Genomic DNA, 20,605 nt, shown 5'->3' on the forward strand with positions numbered 1-20,605 from the left:
AACAATAATTTATACATTTCATTCAACAATATTCTAAAATATCAAAAAAGGCACTTGTCCAAAAAAGTTACTCCTATACTCGCGTCGGTGTGTCAGACCGAAAGTGTTAAAAAAGTGGCACACGTCCCCTTTGTACCAACACATGCAATACGTTAAACGATGACGAACGACGAATAACGAAACTAGAGCGAATCGCAAAGTCGTAGTGTTGATATCTTCTGAAAAATGAAAGAACTTTTGATTTCTCGGTCTGACAGACCAATGCGCGAGTATAGGAGTGTTAAGCAATCGGTCAGAGATTGCGAAACAAAGAGGCTTCAGTAGACATTTTGCCTTTCCCCGCCCAGCATTGGTCCCCTATGTTTAAGGTGTAGAGGTGTAGAGGCACGAATTTTTGATGTTTTTTTCGAACACCGGAGAAATAAAACAAAGAATATTTTTACCATCCATTGTATCATAATTTGTTTATATGTCTATTAACAATACAACAAAAAATTAAAGGAAAAAATATTCCTAATTAGAATTATATTTATAATCAATTACAAGCTGATGAAGTGAGGGGATTCAAAAAAATAGTGCCATGGCGTACACGATTCCAGCTCTTCTGGTAATCTGAAACAAAAAATCGAACAGATACTGAATAAGTAAAGATGCCGCTATCACATGAACCTCAGATAAATCAAAAACATAGTTTTTGACAAAATGGTGGTCGTTTGAAGAAAAAAAATGCTGTTCAAAACATATTTACGTTTACCGATTTTAAAAATTGTAAAATTCCAAAATAATGATTTTTTATTAACTTATTTAGTTATTTTTTTTTATTTATTTATTTATTTATTTATTTATTTATTATTAATAAAAAATCATTATTTTGGAATAATAGGATTTTCGAAAAGTCCTTCAAGGGGGTGGTCTTGAGTGCTGGTCTAGGAAGAAAAAAAAGCTGTTTGTTCCTCAAATTTCTAGACTAGAATACTGCCTTGAAGCAATTCAAACGTGGGTGGTTGATTCGTATGATTGCCACAGGAAGCTCAATTGGACGGCATAGAAGATGAACAACTCCCGAAAAAGTGAAAGAGTTTCATTTCAACAGTCATCGAGACGGTCTGTACTAAAATATGTTGGTGCTTCGCTACGATTTAAAATTTCATTTTTATCAAATCATACTCAATCAAGAATTGAATAGACGTGATCAAGCCAATCGTAAAAGGCATTAGTATTAGAAGAGACTGCTGTTTGAATAATCTATAAACTGACGGAGTTAGTTTGTAATATCTTCTCTCTACACAATGTCCGTACGAACGAACGCTGCATTTATAATACGAGCGAGCGATTTACGCACGTCCCATTCGCTGTAGTATATAAAAGATATACTTCATGGCTATGGAAATATGAGTATGATTCTCCTTTTTATTTATTTCAACCATTTTCCGGGTATCGAAGAGAATTTCCAATACGATTGATATACAAATCATCAGCATCTGTTCGCAGTAAAAATAGCTATGAGGGTTGTTCAAAAAATAAGTTTCAGTGCCTTAAAAATCGCGAAAAAATAAACTTTGGACAAAAAATAAGGTGATTTTCGTAATCTACGTTTAATTTTCTATTTTTCTACATAATCACCGTAACGTTCGAGGCATTTTTCATAGCGTGGCACGAGTTTTTCTATTCCGAGCGCGAAGTGCGTAGCGTCCAACTTTTTGAAGTACGATGTAATTGCGTCACGAATTTCTTCAGCGTTATCGAATCGTTGACTGCCGAACGCCTGTTTCATCACCGTACTATTGTAAAGTTTTGGACCGATTAGGAACCGCCATTAAGAACAAGAGGCCAGGTTTATTGACGAAAGGAGTGTTCCTCATCCACGATAATGCGCGGCCCCATTCTGCTCCCGTAACTCAAGAGAAATTGAAAAAATTCAAATGGACTGTGTTCGAGCATCCTCCTTACCCCCCAGCCCTCGTCCCTACCGACTATCACTTATTCCCGGTGATGAAACAGGCGTTCGGTGGTCAACGATTTGATAACACTAAAGAAATACGTGACTCAGTTACATTGTGTTTCTAAAAGTTGGACGCTACGCACTTCGTGCTCGGAATGGAAAAACTCGTGCCACGCTATGAAAAATGCCTCGAACGTTACGGCGATTATTCTTGAACTAATTGGTCAGTCCATACTAACCGCTTTAGTGATGTTTTACTGTCCATCGACAAAAAAGTGTACTTTTCAAGCGGCAATGATAATCATATGGTCGGTGTTAAGCAAAATCGCAAAATCAAAGATTTCGAGTTATTGATTGCATTACGTCAAGCATTTTGTAAGCTACATACCACATTTATCAGATTTGGAAAATCCACCGTACGGCAGAAATAACGGATCGAGATTATTTTGACTAAAACAGGAGCTAAAACAACTATCTAACACTGATGCCCAAGGAGTAAAATGTTACCGAGAAAGGATGAGATTGGCTGTATCTAACAGCGTTGGTTCTCCTGCATGGAATTCACCATCCATATATACTTTTCTTATTCCATCCATACAGAACGGAGGAGCCACAGAGGGCAGTATATATGATTCTACTTCAGCATCTTTCATCGTGATATGCATTATCTAACGACTAATCGTCATTCTTCTGTCATCATCGCTGGATTATAACACTGGTGGAGTGAACAAACAATCCCTAACAGTCAAACAAAACGGCCCTTTTCAGGGTCACCAAATTGTTATCAAAAAGTTTATGATTGTAGTTTTTCAAACACGTCCAGATAGCCTAACGTAATCCTACGTCAACTATGCGGTCGTGTCTAGAACACAACCCTCCTGACGAATTTCATACCAACTCGTCTTAAGAGTTGGCAGCATCATCTCAGATAGTAGTGAAACGTTGTGGGTGTAAAGCCATGGTTCATTCAAGCAACTTTGCATACTTGAAATATTCAAAAAACAATTAGACTACTTTTTGGAAAAAGCCAATTTTTTTTCTTAATTTGTTTACAAAAAAATATAACTTAGAAACTATGATACCTACAAAATTCTTGTCAAAGGATGAAATGTAGGAAATTGTTTAAATTCTAAAAAAAATACTGAAAAAATTTTGGAAAAAAATTTCGCTGACAAAAAAGTTATTTTAAAAATTTAAATTCATTTTTCTCAAAAACGTATTTTTTTAAATTTCCAAAAATACATATATGAATATCCCTTATGATTTCCAACAAGTCTACCATACATCGAAATAAGGGCACTTTTACAGGATTAGTTGTATTTTTAAGGCCTATTCATGTATATATTTTTGGGAATTATAAGAAAGTACGTTTTTGAGAAAAATGAATTTTTATTTTAAAAATATCTTTTTTCAGCGAAATTTTTTTCCAAAAAATTTTTGGTATTTTTTCGTAACAATGAGATGGTGCTGCCCAAGGCGCCTCTAAATATATTAGGTGAAACAATCATATGAAATGCACTTTCAGCCATATTGGAATTGCTGTCGGTATTGTTTACAAACAGCATCAGAACGCTGCCGCCGGCTCTCTACAAACTGCTACGACGCTTATTCGAACGATGCCTACTATGTTCGGCTTTCGCGAATTTATGTGAAAAAGAAGGGATGATTTTGTAGAATTTCATTCTCATTTCCACTACTCTCGCATGTGGAAATGAAAAAATGGCGTATCCTATCAATAACAAAACAAACAACCCCCGCTCCACAAACCGTAATCCTCTTCTTAATGAAGTAATCTACGTTTTATTTTCTATTTTTCTACATAATCACCGTAACGTGCCAATTTTTTTTCTTAATTTGTTTACAAAAAAATATAACTTAAAAACTATGATACCTACAAAATTCTTGTCAAAGGATGAAATGTAGTAAATTGTTTAAATTCTAAAAAAATAACTGAAAAAAATTTGGAAAAAAAATTTCGCTGACAAAAAAGTTATTTTAAAAATTTAAATTCATTTTTCTCAAAAACGTATTTTTTTTAAATTTCCAAAAATACATATATGAATATCCCTTATAATTTCCAACAAGTCTACCATACATCGAAAGATGGGCACTTTTACAGGGAAAAAGTTTTTCGAACAACTTTTTCATGTTTTCTTTGAAAAAAATACAACTTAACTTAATTTTGTTTAAAGTCAAGATAGCGATATAGTGTGTTCGACAAAGTTTTAGATCTTGTTAACATATAAACTTTTGTCGAAGACATCAACTTTCTACCTTTTATAGTTTTTGGTATATAAGTTATTTTCGTATGAAGACTCGTGAAAAAAAGAATGTTTTGCTGTTAACATTTTTGTGTGTAAATTTTCTCGTTTGGCATGTTCTTGACATGTTTCTAACTAGAGAAAAGTTAGCAGAGCATTTAAAATGCGATAATTTATACAAAAAAAAAGTTACGAATTGAACATTAAATGCATTTTTCAAAGAAAAACATGAAAAAGTTGTTGTTCGAAAAACTTTTTCCATGTAAATGTGTCAATCGACCGATGTATGGAAAAATTGTTGGAAATTTTAAGGGCTATTTATATCTATTTCTTTCAGGATTTTGAAAGCATATTTTTTAGAGAAAAAGGAATTTTAATTTTACAAAAAAAATTTTGATAATTTTTAATGTCAAACGTGAGAATTTACACACAAAAATGTTACGAGCAAAACATTATTTTTTTCAGGAGTCTTCATCCAAAAATGACTTATATTCCTGCAACTATAACAGATAGAAAGTTGAGGTTTTCGACAAAAATTCACATTTTTATTAGATCTAAAACTTTGTCGAATACACTATATGGCTATATTGACTTTAAACAAAATTAGGATTAGTTGTATTTTTAAGGCCTATTCATGTATATATTTTTGGGAATTTTAAGAAAATACGTTTTTGAGAAAAATGAAATTTTATTTTAAAAATATCTTTTTTCAGCGAAATTTTTTTCCAAAAAATTTTTGGTATTTTTTCGTAAAAATGATTGTTTCACCTGGTATAAATATACCAGGTGAAACAATCATATGAAATGCACTTTCAGCCATATTGGAATTGCTGTCGGTATTGTTTACAAACAGCATCTGAACGCTGCCGGCGGCTCTCTACAAACTGCTACGACGCTTATTCGAACGATGCCTACTATGTTCGGCTTTCGCGAATTTATGTGAAAAAGAAGGGATGATTTTGTAGAATTTCATTCTCATTTCCACTACTCTCGCATGTGGAAATGAAAAAATGGCGTATCCTATCAATAACAAAACAAACAACCCCCGCTCCACAAACCGTAATCCTCTTCTTAATGAAGTGATGATGTTGCTTCACCTGTTATACATTGATATAAGCGACTTGGATGCTGCCAACGGCCAGTCGAGTTGTCATGAAATTCGTCTCCTGTAACTTTTTACCGGGCGAGCAGTTGCTGTCAAAACATTTCCGAGCTGACCAGTAGGAGCGCTTCAGTAAAACGAACAGTGCGTACAGATTCTACCTGTGTGCTGGGGCTTCATCAAATTTAAAATATAAGCATCCGCACAATTCAAATAACCTGGCGTTGACAATGCCTTAAGATTAATTTCCTAATAATACACGAATGGAAATCAAACCCGAGTCTATACTGAACAATGCAGTCTACACAGGATACAAATAGGTAACGACGAGCAACGCTTATCATCCATTTCTCAACCAGAACAGGTTCACAATTGGTCTCATCTTACAATTATTTTCCTCATTATAACTTCTATTCATGTTGCATAATAAATCAACCAGAACGAGAATTTATTCATACGGACATCTAATCTCGAGCAAAACATCTGACAATTTGTTAAATATTTCTTAAACTTAAGCTGAAACGTTCTAGGATTTCAGAAAACAGTACACAAATTATGACGTAAACATATCAAAAAATAATTGTTAGAGCTTTAATGACACATGAAAAATAAAACCCTATGCACGTACGTCATGTAAATCTATCTCTTTGGCTGCGGAATATGTTGTCTAATGATGTTTGAATTTCTTGCAAGACGCAGGGAACATCTTAAATCCGTCTTTATATCAAATACGAAAGCGGAAGGGAATGAACCATTTCTTAAAGCTACCATTAAATTTTAATTGCACGCGTCAAACGTCAATCAAAAAATGCCAATTTATAGCCGTTGAATTTCCCGTGGTTCACGATAATCATCTCAACAAAGAAGGCGCCTCTTATGTTTATTCGGTTAAACTGTCTAAAAGATAAACAAAAAAAAACCTGTGGTAGCTTGCAAAATTATGAGTGGCTTTGCGAAATGCACGTTGTGTAATGAAACTATACACTACAACCAACCGGGAACGTCTTTACTAATACGCCATCTGACCGAGAATCATCCTGAGCAGCAGTTCGTGATAGCGCATGCTGTAAAACAGCGAATCCATCACGGTTCACCCCTAGGGGACAATTATCAGAATGTCGACTATCAAAATGAAAACATCCACAATGCGCCGGAAACGATCGATGATTTTCCCCGGGAATCAAGGCAACCTAGGGTCCCGCTGGAAAAACGAGTTCCCCGACCAAGTAACGATCAAAAAGCCGATGAAAATCTTCCCCGCAAGCAAGATTTCATCGGGAGTCAGCTCAGAGGAAGAAAAATATATTACAAAACTACGGGTAACTATATTTCGAATACAGTTGAGGTTCATTCCACACACTTACAACGTGTGTCTCACTTACAGTGGCACAGTGGCGCCCAGCGCATTCCCGAGTCACCTGTCCAGAATGTGGCGTACGCCAGTTCCCTACGGTGCGTTCCTCCGCCAATAAGTACACCCGATCCCACTGGGGATCAATGTGTATAATGACATGTTGGCCGTTTTGTTTCCTACCGTATGTTTTTACCTCCCCTACCAAGCACCACTTGCACTGTTCTAATTGCAACGCCTTTTTGGGACTGTACGATCCGAGTCGGGAAGTGGTTGACGTTCACCCAAGCAAACGAGGTGGTATTGTGTCTAGAAGGAGCGCTGGGGTTGTCAATGGAAGGAAGTTGAAACCATATGGAGTTGGTTGAAACATTGCATACAAGTTGGCACGAGAGACCCCTTCTGGCGGATAGCAAAATCAGATTGAGTAGCAGAGTGCAAAAAATATCAGCAAGCATTTGCATTCAAAATACAATTATGCATTCATTGAATACTTGAAAATAGCACAAAACTGAAATAATTTTCTTAATCTTCCATTTAACTTATTTCTCTACTAGCATTTGCCATTATGATTTTGGAAAAACCTTTTGATGCGAGTTGTATTAAAAAGTGTTTATGTTAGCAATGATTATATCATGGTTACATTTGGGCATAATAACCTCATTGAACGAAATGCTTTTGTTTTCATAAAGCAGACAAATGATTCATCAATGTTGATAGTTCTAGACAAAACATCAGAAGCAGCATCGTCGGCCGCCAAATATGCGACTTTGAGCTCACGCACACCCATCAGCAAACCAAACAACCTTATCTGCTAGTAAACTACTCGACATACACTAGCGCAGCTTCCCATACGCATGTGAAAATGAATCACATTTTCTTTTCACGGCAGGCGCGTGTTTTCATATTTTAGTCGTAAAATGGGAATGAAATATTGTCAGAAGTCATTAGAGCGACTAGTATTTATCCGTCCAATAGTTTTTCGATACAGAGTTTGCTTAAAATATAAAAGGGTAAAATTTTGGTCTACTGTGAAGCTCTGTAACTTCGTAAAGTATTTTCAATTTAAATTTTCCTTCCTCCATACAGGTGAAAATGTAAGACAGTCCGGCATCAATATAACTCAACATAACCACGGACACCGGCGATGTTTACCTACCGGGTGCTACGATTAGAATTTGGTCGACTCAAAATGACGCTTTTTCTTAATCGCAACTGTAAGAGGATGAGAAGGCCCATTGCCAATCAACAAAACAGCCTCTTTTTGGCAAATGGAGATACTTACGTACTAGAGGCTCAAAGATCTTTTCAAATCACTCTTTAAACTCTGCTCATCATGCCTTTTTCTTGAAGTATTTAACTGGAACATTGTATGCTTTTGTACCCATTCTTTGTGTGGACACCGACTGGACAACATCGTTGCTGGACGGGCTGGACGAGTGCCTTTCTCAAGGCAAGGGGGCGGAGGTGGTAGCGCTGGAGTAGAATAGAGTAGAGTTTTCAAAGGGCCTTTCTCAAGGCTAGAGACGAATGAACTGCAAAAGTTTAAAGTCTCTATAATACAATACCTTCCTTCCTTCCTTCCTTTTGTACCCTTGAAAAACCTCAGTTTGAGAAACCCCATAAGTCCACGTTTCCAATTATCACCACGGGCGGCACTGTTATAGATATACAATTTCATTCATTTTTTACCGATGCCGCAATTGACGAATTTACGTTGGATTTACAACCAGATGGCGCAGCGAGTAAAATGAGAATGTTTTGTTTTTTTGGTATGAACTTCGTTCAAATTTTTTAGAAAAATCAGAATTAATCTTCAAATTTTGCGGTTTCATGTATACTTTCCACGCTGAAAAGGTTAGAAAATCATCATTTTACAATGTGCTACGTATATTACGAGGATTGGCTTGTTATAAGTATTGTAACTTTAATTTTTTTCAACTAAGTAAACGACGAATAGGGTGTTTTGCGCTAAAAATACTGCAGATCCTTCTCGTATCGGTCCCTACATAATCAATGATATCAGCCAATTTGATATGATATCGATTTCATCGCAATTTTCCATAGTATCAATAACCGGTATGCATCATCAAACCTAAAATTTCCGAATCTATTATCTATGACTTTTGTAAAATCGCTTGTTGAAACCATCGGCAATATACAAAACAATAATTTTCTAACCATCTACTGACGACATTTAGTGGCTGAAGTGAATATAAAAATAAAATAAAATTAATAATTGCGACCGAATCGCGCTTTTCAGTGCGTAAAATAAACAAACACCCTCACTTTTGTAGTTCCCCATCTGCCCCATCCACCGTATTCTCCAGATTTGGCCCCGTGCGACTTGTTTTTGTTTCCAAACTTGGAAAAGTCTCTCGCTGGGCAGAAATTTGAGTCGGAAGAGGAGGTCATCATATTTGGAGGCCTACTTTGCAGATATCGAGAAAACGTATTTTTCAGATGAATTAAAGAAGTTGGAGCATCGCTGGGTCAAGTGTATCGAGCTAAAAGGAGATTAAAGGCCGTATGAATAAAAACAAAATTCACCTTTACTTTACTTCATTCGAGCAGTCGAGCAGTGAGATTAAATTTTTACTACGTTTGGTATGAACAAAAGAAACAACAAAGTATTTACTTTTCGAAAATGGATGTTTAGCGGATTTCGTATGAATAAAACAGCATTCATCAAGTATTTACTTCGTTATTATCAAGTATGCTCATGAGCATACTTTGGATCTGAAAACACTATCATTCATTTTGATGTAATGATGTAATGATGTTGGAAATGTATAGACAAAGGGTTAAATAAAAGTCGGAAAAAAGTGTTTTAAGTGATTAAATAATATGATGTGATTCTCATTCAAATTTTAACATTTGAAAACTGGCTTCGTGTCTTCTAATATGATAGGTATTACACTAACGAGATAGGGACCCAAACTATGGTCCCTAATTGAAAGTCGCCACCAGACGTCGACACTATTCCTTTTTCATCGCGAATTCACGCTTTGTCCAAAAAAAAAAACGTTTTGAAACGAAACCTAAACAATCAGTTGATAGATGTTTGACAAAGTAAAAACTATGTTCGAATTCGAAAATCAAATTAGTAAAGTAAACTTTTATTCATACGGATTCAAGTAAATACTAGAAAAGTTTACTTTACTTGGAAACGGGCAGAATAAGTAAATACTTTTTTTTATTCATACGACCTTATGTTGAGAAATAAATCGCCACTTTTCCAAAAAATTGTTTTTTTTTTGTAGGCTAAGTACTTATCGGACTGCCCTCGTATGTTGAGCTTAACCCGTTATATTGATGAAGTAGTGGTTCCAAATAATATTTTTTGGGTCTAATCGAAACTCATAACAACAAATGAGAAGATTTATGGGGTTTCTCAAACAAACCATTCAATTATGTCCTTACTATTTTTGTAACCTAATCCATTTTTCAGTCTCAAAGACAGTACGAGTGGGAAGCCACTTCCAAAAAAAAACGAGGGGGTTATGTCGGAGACATAACCGAAAAGACGTAGGACTACACCAAGAGCTGTCAATTTAAATAACTTATCGAATATTAAAGTGTATTCCTGTATTTCTTAGCATAATTACATCTCCAACATTCTCTAAAAAATAATCCACAAATTATATCATGCAGCATTTGAAATCAATTGTTTTGGCAGCAACTATAGCAATCGCAATGGGATGGGATTTTCGTGGCTCTACTTTTGACCTGGAAACAATGCACAAATTCGTGGAAATTTAATGGTCATAACTATTTTTACAGCGAACGAATTTTGATGATTTGCATATCAATCGAATCGGAAATTCTCTAAGATTTTTTGATATGCTATACCTTACAATTCCCTAATCCCTAAATGGTTTAAATTAATGAAAACTGAAGTTATTTCGCGTTAACGACATTTTGCTATCTTCCACGAGTTTGTTCCCTTCCACGATAATCGAAAGGGATCCACGTTATAGAGGCGATCTTTCTGGCCACGAATATCATTCCTTCCCATCCTCTGGTAACTGTGAGGACGTGGCCGGTGTTGTTATTGACTATTTAAAGTTCGAATCATCGAAATTTGCACAATGAGAATGGTTTGCTACTCCCTAACAACATTCAGTGTACAACAGTGAGGAGAGCAACTACGAAGTATATGGTCTACCTCAAATTACTCAAATCACAGAATACAGGAGAAACCCAAGAGCATGATATTTGCAAAACTATGTCGACGTTCAAATAGTCATAACTCTTCAAAAAATACCCTAATCGAAATGCAACTCATTGCGCTTGACAGAGAAACTTATTCAATTTCATTGCGGTTTCTCCGGACTATGGGGTGACTAGCTAAACCGGATATGTCCCGGTTCCTCGAAGAGTATAATGAAAGCAGCATTTTTCCATTGCATGAATTGAGTAGATAACATCTGCAAACATGAAAACATGTAACAGCAGTGATTTAAATAATTTTAGCTCCGTTTGCATAGGCATGTACTTCGTCAGTGCTCTTAAAGCCCTCAATCCGCTCTAGATTTTTCCGCATTGGCGTGAAACAGATCTATCCCAATTTAGATTGTCTTGAAACCCTACCCCAAGATTAACTGCATCACTGATGATCTCGATGTTATTATCGTCAATTACCACATCTGGTAGTACTATACTCTCGTCCCTGTTCATTCCAAACAGCAAAGCCTTGCTCTCATTTTGGTTTATATGTAACTTAGTTCTCATAGCCCATCGATGAAGTCTAATCATCCTCATTAATCAGATGTTTCGACTCAGCATGCGAGTTATCAGGACATATACAGATAAGCTGAATATCATCAGCAAACATTTGGGCTTTACAATACCTCAATACGTTCGGAAGATCGTCAATGTACAGAGTCTTTCAGATTACGCAACAAATTTTAATAACTTCTACAAAAGTGAACCGATTTTATATGAAAATGAAGCTTATTTTAGAACATTTTCGATGTGACCACTCCTTTATTCGATAACGCGTTTTAAACGGTGAACAAAATTCTTCATGCACAACTCTAACATTAGGACTTCGATGCTGTTGAAATCCGAGTTATTTCTTCTTTAAGTTCCTCCAAATTTTGTGACTTATTACAATAGCAACGGTCTTTCACGTACCCCCAGAGGAAGCAATCGATGACGAGAAATGTTGAAATTCTTACCATAAGAGGACAATGTTTCATTAAGGCTTCAGTTGCTCGAGTAATTTCACTAAAAATACACGTTCTTGTAAATTGCACATCTTGACACCAAAAACCATCCAATCAGGCTGAACGAGTAGCCGAATATCATTGTACCGAAGTGGGGAATGCATTATTACCATCGACGGGGCGAAAAAAAGGATTTGTTTTGCGTGAACGTTTAATCTGAAAGATACTGTACATCACGAAAAAAAACAGGTCCTAGCTCGGAGCCTTGCGGAACACCGGATATTACAGCAGCCGATTGGGAAACCTTTCATTATAAACAACCACTTGTGTTCTTACACTCAGATAGGATTAAATCAATGCTACAGCTGTGTTGCTAAAGAAATAGCGGTCGAACAACTTGCAGCACAAATGATTGTGTGAGATCGTGTCGAACAATACTTTCGCTTTTTTTCCAGAGAGATGTAAGTACTGCATCAGCAAGAATGTTATGTAACGACCAGATCTGCGATCAACGGAAAAATTATCTTCAAAAATTTCATGGATATTCCTTCTACACCAGCCGCAATTGATTTGATCTCGTAGATCGCATTTACAACCTTATGGGTTGAAATTCTAATCTAGTGTCGCTTCTTCCCCAGCGTTGTACAACAGAGTCTGAAGGTAGTGAGTCACGAGCAGTAAAATTATTCGAAAAAGTTGCGTTAACGGAGTCCGGATCGAAATGATATTCCTTATTTTCCTTAAATCTACCAACGCTGAGTGTTTTTACTTTTTTCCAATAATCTTGCACCGTCCCCTCGGACCCTAACAGATCGTTTACGTATTGCACTTTTGCACACCGAGTTAGGAGATTGATTTTATTCCTTAACCGATTGTAAACAGTCTTCAAACGTGGCTTATGTTCTGGTGATGCGATTTTCCAATCCTTGTAAGCAAGATCTCTAGCATACATAGCACACATAATGTACTTGATCCACTAATTGGATATTTTTTTAAACATCCTTTGTGTGAGTGAGTTTTCCCGACCCATTTTAATAGATTATGTATTTTTCGCACTTTTCTAATAGTTGTTTGTTATATTTTCAATGATTTTCCTGTTTTAACTTGTTTTTCACATTGTGTTGTGTTTGTTGATATGTCAATTACAGGTCACAATCGCCTCTAATTATACGCTGTATGGTGCCTCGGTATGTACAATTACAAGCAAATCTCTGTATACTAATATTTATTAATTTTTATAACTAAGAATAAACTAAAATCTAAATATTAAACTACAATCTGTGCTCACAACGGAACGCCAACCGGCGAAACGCATGTATGTGTGGTCCGACGCTGCCCGTGAAGGTATGTAAACACGCCGTCGCCATTTCCATAGTTTTTCGAGCTGAACCGTTTACTCGCACGCGACTTCAAGCGCATCACTAGTAAATCGCTGGCATCGACTTCATTCAGTTCCCTAATTGGTTTTACCGGTCGGCTTGCACTAATTTTGGAGCGTTTTGTTCAGTTTAGCGTTGAATTGTGCTTATTGCTAGAAATTTCAAAGATAAGCTAGAAAAACATCTCTTTTTAGTGCAGGATGACTACTGTATTCATTGCTGGTGGTGAGTAAGAAGTTCATAAAAATTAGGCATAATATAATCTGTTTTGAACGTGAAGGGAGAGATTGTTTGAAAAGCACAGCATAGCCATTTATCATATCGATATGAACCGCTCCGAAGGGCTGCATGTGACTCATTTGCTTGCGTACGCTGCTTTTTCGTCGCGTCGTAAGGTACCTAAACGTTAGTGGTCGAAGAATATGCAATCAAGGATTTCACCTATATGGGCGATCATGAAACAATAACACCTTTAAGTGATTAGAATACGCAATCAAATTGCGAACTGCATCTATCTATCGATGAATCATACACAAAATGAAGCGTTGATGTGTGTCTTTCTTCAAGTGCTCCCTTTTTAAAGGATATATTGTTCTGTATAGATAAGAGATATATCTTGTTTATAATTGTCATTATCAAGCGCAGAGATCACTTATATTTGTGTATGATAGCTGATAAAGCACCGTATGCTTGCAATGGAAACATAGTAGCAGTGAACTAATGGAGAACCGCATCGAGTAAATCATCTGCGATTCATCACACTCAAAAGCAAATTCATCTATATATATTTTGTCTGTCAACTTTTTTAATTACACCTTTTAAAACGAGAAATTGTTTTCTATGACGTATTTCATATTTTCGCCCAGAACGCTCATAATTCGATAATTTCATGATAGATCGCAAAGACGTCCAGTGCAGTCTTCACTGTTGTCCAGTGCAGTCTTTGCGATCTATCATGAAATAATCGAATTATGAGCGTTCTTTTTTTTCACTCAGCCAAGAGAGCCATAGAGCCATGTGATTAGTGTAGTACACACACACATATATATATATATATATATATATATATATATATATATATATATATATAAATATATTTTTTCTTTAACAAATTGTGTTTTTAGGATATTCTTTGTCATAGAACCTAGCTCGAGATTATGTACCGTTAGTACATTAAGTAGAAGAGCATTTTTAAGTGTTTTTGATAACTCTATAGAATTAGATGGAGAAACATGGTCCGGTTTCGTCAGGAAACTGTTCTGGAATCGACTATTAGTAGGTTGGAATAATGAGCCAAACAATCGGACATGCTTAAAAAAATATTGATTACTTCCTGGGAATTATTTTTATTTATTTATTTATTTATTTTTTGGTAAAAATTCTACGTTTTTATTAATCAACAAATGCAGAAACCCAAACCATTTTGTGAATATAAATATACATTTTTATTTATTGACATTATTTATAACCTTTTAACGACTCGTAATGGCTCGGGACTGACGAAATATTTTGTTCAAAACTATCCTATGCAAAATATCAGCTCAATCGGACTTAAGGGAAACTGGCGCAAAGCGGTCAAAGTTTGAGTTTTTGGAAAGCCGAAAAAAGCCGAAAGCAGGAAAACGGGGTTTACAAAAAAATCTGATGCCAAATGTCTCAAAAATGGCATGAAACCTTGGAGGAAAAGTCGATATTTATTGTCATCCCGAAAAAAAAAATTTTTGTCAAAACATTTTTTTTTGCGCTCGGTCGATTTTTGACAAATTTTTTTTTAGATAACTGTAAATCTCGACGTGTCATACAATTTTAAGGTATTCGGAATAAAACATTTTTTTCGAGAAAACCCCGATTTCCGGTGATTTTTCCTTTTTTAAAATATCAAATTTTAACGTGAACATTTTGTACGGGATAACTTTTCAAAATTTTTGGGGCGATTTTTTTCATAGATGTGGAAATATCATAATCGTTACGAAGAATCTTCAATTGGAACTTTCAGTGGGGAACACGTCCACATAAACGGAGAATATCAGTGGGGAACACGATATTTTGGCTTCTGAGTTCAATAGGGGCTCAATGGTACGTCACTCGGGTGGAAATAACCCATATTAGACCAAGCGTTCGAAAAATCCCACCTTTTTTAATTTTTCATTACTTTGGAAAGCAACCATATGGTGAGGTAATGATAGCACAACCTTCTTTTGCTCTAGCCAATTACTTGTAACGGCCCTTTCCGGATCTCCTTCCCGGTATATGCACAGCATTCTCCTCCTCCCTGAGCGAAATCAGTGGAGCCACAATCAGCGTTATTTTTTGTCACTATCGCCGTAAGCTGATAGTACTCTTTTCCCCGCCGATGGGAGCCAAACAGAAGTACATTTTGCTTTGAAAGAAAGGCGAAAAGATATACTAAAACATCCTTCTGCACTGTTATGATTCGACAATAAAGCGCGAGCAGCTATTTTGCCAACGAATGCATTTGTCACCAAAAGATACGACTTGTTTTGTAAACAAATTTGTTTTTTCACGAGCAATGGCCGAACAGCAATTTTGACATTGCGGTCCACCTATAGTACAGAGCCTTGGTTTTATCATCCTTTTGAAAATGAAGCGCAGTTTGCCATGGACGCAGTTACGTTGACAATTCGTAATTTTTCCAATTCGCTCGTACCAACATTCTTTTTCAGAAATATTTCTAATATTTCTTGCAACAAACCAAACTCATCATTATATTTAAATTTTACAGCTCCCCCGGTAGGTCCTGAATCCACTACGCTGATTTGCCCATCATGCAGGGCTCAGATCAGGACACGAGTCGAGCACAACTCCACCACTAAAACCCATATCGTTGCTTTACTGCTTTTCATATTTTGGTAAGTAATACGTTCAAAATCATTCAAAAAAGATTACGTGATTGTATAAATCTGTTCGCTTTCTATTCTAGCTGCTGGCCATGCATCTGTGTACCATACTGTTGCAACTCGTGTAAAAATGCTGACCACTACTGCCCGAACTGTAACGCCTTCATCGGAAGTCATCAGCACTAGATGACGTTGACATGGTGGGCGGGCAGAGAACTGCGATTGGAAGGATTACGATTGAAGATGCGCTTTTGCCAAATTTAGGACTTAAGATATTTCCCATTGAATTTACTGATACAACTGATAAGTGCACAAATGATTCCATTCGAATGCAATTGGTCCAATAAGGGGAATTAGTTATCCCACGTACTATTAATATAACAAGCAACGCTTCCAGCATACGTACGATAAATGTACGGTTTTGAGAATGTAACTTATTAGTCATAGATCATATACTACACAGCCTTTGACGTTGGATTATCTTATGTTAACGAGTAGCTGCTCATGTAAAATATAATAAATACGGTTTAATACAGAAAAATCTCCAACACGACTCCTATTATTTCAAGCACATGAATTAATGGGGGAACATCTATCTTAGAGCTAAACCGTGCTCAAACCATATTTCATGGAAAAGAAAATTGCCTGATCAGAATCTTCCTCAAACTCTCTGCTAAAATTTTAAAATCATAGATTCGCTTGGTACTTCGTTCGAATATCTTTAAAAGACTACGTTACGATAATTGTATGCTGATTTTAAATATATAATAATGAAATGCCTAGCGAGCTACACAAATGTATGGAAATTAGAAACTCATTTCTACTCTCGTTGTTTTGCCAACTTGGCCAAAATGAAATTCAATTAACTTATCATCCATCTTTCATTTGATTTATGTTACTTTCCTGTAGGACCTTTCAATGTAGAAATATTTTTGTTTGAATGAACAATTTTTCATTCATCATCAATTACGAAGGAATCAATCAATAATGATCGCACCGCAAATCGGAAGGCAGTTTTAAAAGTTCAAATAAACTCTGTAAAAATCTTATTTGTTGCATTGACGAAAACAAATTTATTTAATTTTTTTTTTGCGTCGATTACAAAAAAGTGCCAAAACTTATTTTTTGTGGCTACAAATTCTATGAATCGGTTATTTTGAAGATGCTCCTCTAATTGCTCAAAACTTCGAAAGGCTAAAGAAAATGGCTAAATGTATCAATATCAATACATTAGGCTAAAAATTTGTCTGCAAACTTTAGAACTTACAGTAATATTTGCAAAATAATAGAAGATTTAGTAGAACACTACACAAGATCAGTTTATGGCAATTTTTAGAAATCAAAGCAAAAAAATTCAAATAAATTAGTTTTTATCGAAGCAACAAATTAGCCTCTTATAGAATTTATTGGAATTCTCAAAACTGCCCTTCGATTTGCGGTACGATCTTTATTCATGGAATTATTCATCATCAAATACGAAGAGGAAACTTTTCATTCAAACAGAGGTATCTCTATATTGAAAGGAACGTTATAGGAATAAAAAGAAAGTTGGTGATAAGGTTGATTGAATTTGAAATTGACTTAATTGGTAAAAAAAAAATATATTAGTCCACAAAATCTTCGAAAAAACAAAAAGTAATAGATTTTTAATTTCCTCTCGATTTTATTGTCCGCTACATCTACATCTGCGTAAAATATTCCAAAACTAGAAAGTTTAAGCCTTCAAATGCTGTACATCCCATCTTCATGCGTTAATTTCTCACGAAGTTACAATATTGTCATGTTCATGAAATTTTATGAATTTGTTTATAATTCTCAACAACTTTTCCAAATACATCATTATGGTAAAAATATATATTTAGGAGTTACGTTGAAAAACATTTTGTTAAAACCCACATGTTCCCCTTCGAATGTTTTTCAACGAAACTCCTAAACATGTATTTTTTCCATAATGATGTATTTGGAATAACATTTGGTATAACACGACAAAAATATTAAAAGAGCCTATTTACTATAAAAAAGACAATAAATTAGAAATATGTTTTCAAAAAACTCGAGAATTACTGCATTTAGAAGGAGATTGATGAAGAGCTTTTTTGTTTTAAATCACATCAGGATTCATAATTTAAAAATTTATAAAAAATCGATGTTCCACAAAGTTCGTCAAAAATAGTTTTCCCATCTTGGACTAATCTTTTAAATTTTCTACATGACTTCTATTTATATGAAAAAAAATAAGAAAAGAATAAAAATATTTAGATATTGCAAATTAAAGTTTTTTTTGTAAATAAAAAAAAGTACTAATTGTTTTTTCTCAGTGTATATTTTTTTCACATTTGAACTTCAATACTCCAATACTCTTTCTAAGACACTATTTCGATACGACTCATAGTTTTTGAGATATAAATTATCGAAGATTTCTCTTACTAAAATACATACGCCCTTTTCGAAACATGCACTTAAGTTTAAAAAAATCCCTACTGCTGTGGAAAACTCATATTTCCTCCAACCCAAATTGAAAAAAAACTTTCATTTGAATCAAAAATAAATGTTTTGAAAATCTGCTTTTTTATATCAAAAGTTTTCTCAAACTTTTCGGTGTTTCAGTCAAGTAGTATTGACTAAGTAGGTAATTATTAAACCATTTTGCCATTTCAGTATCGTTGATTTATTTTTCAGAAGAAGAAAAAATAACTTTTGTTCCTAAATGAGTACTTATAGCGTATGACATAAAATATACACATGTGTAAATTTGTTTTACCGTGCTTCCTTCACCGATGCCCCCCTCAGCGTAGTCAGCAGGTTGTTTACATCTGACACAAACCTAACTTTCGTGGCTGTTTAGTCAACTTTTCGTGCGTAGTGATGCGTTTTTGACGCTGAGGAAGCTTCCGGAAAATGGATGGGAAGCAAATCTCAACACAGGTCCGAAATTTGATTGAGCGTGACTTCCAGCGTAATGAGTCTCGACCAAAAATTGCTGGTAAGTATAGGATAAGCCGTGGTGCGGTCCATCTGGTGATTTGGAAGCATAAGATGCTCTGCCGATCAACCGGGAAGAGGACCGAAACGTAAGACTGATGCCAGAACGGACACACTATTCATTCGGGAAGTAAAGAAGCGACCTTTCAGGCGATTAAAGAAAGGTTGGATCTGGATTTTTCCAATCACACCATTCGCTTGGTGAAACGGGACCTCAAGAGCTACTTCGTCAAAAAGCGACCGATGAAAACGACTTCAGTTTGAGAGGAACCATGTCAACAAGCCGCTGGAGTTCTGGAAGCGCGTTATTTAGTCTGACGAGTCTAAGTTCGAGCTGTTTAAAAATAAAAGACTACTCCGAGTGTTGCGGAAGAGTAACAAGGGCCTCCAAAACCGCCGTCTACAACCAACTTTGAAGCATCATGTTGTGGAGCTGTTTCGCGTGGGCTGGGACAAAATTGGACAAAACTGACGTTGCGAACAAACAAAACTAATTTTCTGCGTTGAAGTAGGCTTGGGACGAGCTGGACCCCAAACACTTCCGGAACCTCGTGGACAGTATGCTAAAGCTCAGTTGGTAATCGAGATCAAAGGGAGTCATATTGTTTATGTTGTTGTTGGAGTTGTTTATTCATTATTGATTTTTTTTTATATCCCATTTATTTATTTGAGGCTCATTAGCATTTTAGCTGTAACAGAGCCGAATTTTTAATCGTGTACATGTCACATGGTTATCATATCTATAATTAGCACATTACACAGTTGCCATTCGCCAGTATTTCTTCTATACCATTACATATAGTACATTCACACAGTAGCCATTTAGGCGTAAGAGTATTCTTTCTGTTCTTCCATTATCCAGTTGGACCACCGGACAGCGGAGACAGTTGATTGATCATTGTTGAGTTATTTATAGAACAGCAGCCCGATGTGTCTTGCAGAGCAGAGAAGTTGTATGGATGAATCGATCTTATTTCGACCGTGGATCGATCTCCATCGCTGATGATTGTTGCGTGGACGTAGCTATTCTGTAGCAACACAAAGATGGTCAATGAGGGTCCTGAGTTTTGAACTCACGATCGATCGCTTACTAAGCGAACGCGCAACCAATGTGGCTACGGAGACCCCCATTATTAATTGTTGTTATAATTTTTTGAAATAAGCCATGAAGTGGTTTTTTATGTCATACCCTAAAAGAGCCTATTTAGGACCAAAGGTATTTTTTTGTTTTTCTGAAAAATGAATCAACATTGAAACACAAATGGTTTACTACTTACGTACTTTTACGTAGTATTGACCGGAAACCGACAAGTTTGAAAAAACTTTCAATGTTGGAACACTTGGATTTCGAATGGGGTTGAATTTGTTTTTGCGCCCATCAGTGAAAATAACTTTTTAAACACTAATAATCGATAATAGTTCAGCCGAATACGTCGAGTGGTTGATCAAACACAAGGGTTATCCTATGTCAAACAATCAGTCAAAAAACGTTACGTGAAATAATGCTATGAATGTCAACTTCTTCATGATTGTCTAGCTGAATAAATGTTACTAGTTAT

At 35.7% G+C, this 20,605-nt stretch overlaps 2 protein-coding genes across 2 annotated transcripts; both read left to right on the forward strand.

Annotated features, from left to right (window-relative positions):
• Nucleotides 1-6,222: 6,222 nt before the first annotated feature.
• Nucleotides 6,223-7,108, forward strand: LOC129780147 (uncharacterized). Its single transcript, XM_055788130.1, has 2 exons — nt 6,223-6,624; nt 6,690-7,108. The coding sequence occupies exons 1-2, from the start codon at nt 6,246-6,248 to the stop codon at nt 7,022-7,024; spliced, it is 714 nt and encodes a 237-aa protein (XP_055644105.1). The 5' UTR covers nt 6,223-6,245; the 3' UTR covers nt 7,025-7,108.
• Nucleotides 7,109-13,214: 6,106 nt separating this feature from the next.
• Nucleotides 13,215-16,617, forward strand: LOC129777453 (lipopolysaccharide-induced tumor necrosis factor-alpha factor homolog). Its single transcript, XM_055783721.1, has 3 exons — nt 13,215-13,431; nt 15,950-16,076; nt 16,148-16,617. The coding sequence occupies exons 1-3, from the start codon at nt 13,407-13,409 to the stop codon at nt 16,248-16,250; spliced, it is 255 nt and encodes an 84-aa protein (XP_055639696.1). The 5' UTR covers nt 13,215-13,406; the 3' UTR covers nt 16,251-16,617.
• The last annotated feature ends 3,988 nt before the right edge of the window (nt 16,618-20,605 follow it).

The sequence above is a fragment of the Toxorhynchites rutilus genome, chromosome 3 (genome assembly GCF_029784135.1).
Source record: "Toxorhynchites rutilus septentrionalis strain SRP chromosome 3, ASM2978413v1, whole genome shotgun sequence".
NCBI lineage: Eukaryota > Metazoa > Arthropoda > Insecta > Diptera > Culicidae > Toxorhynchites > Toxorhynchites rutilus.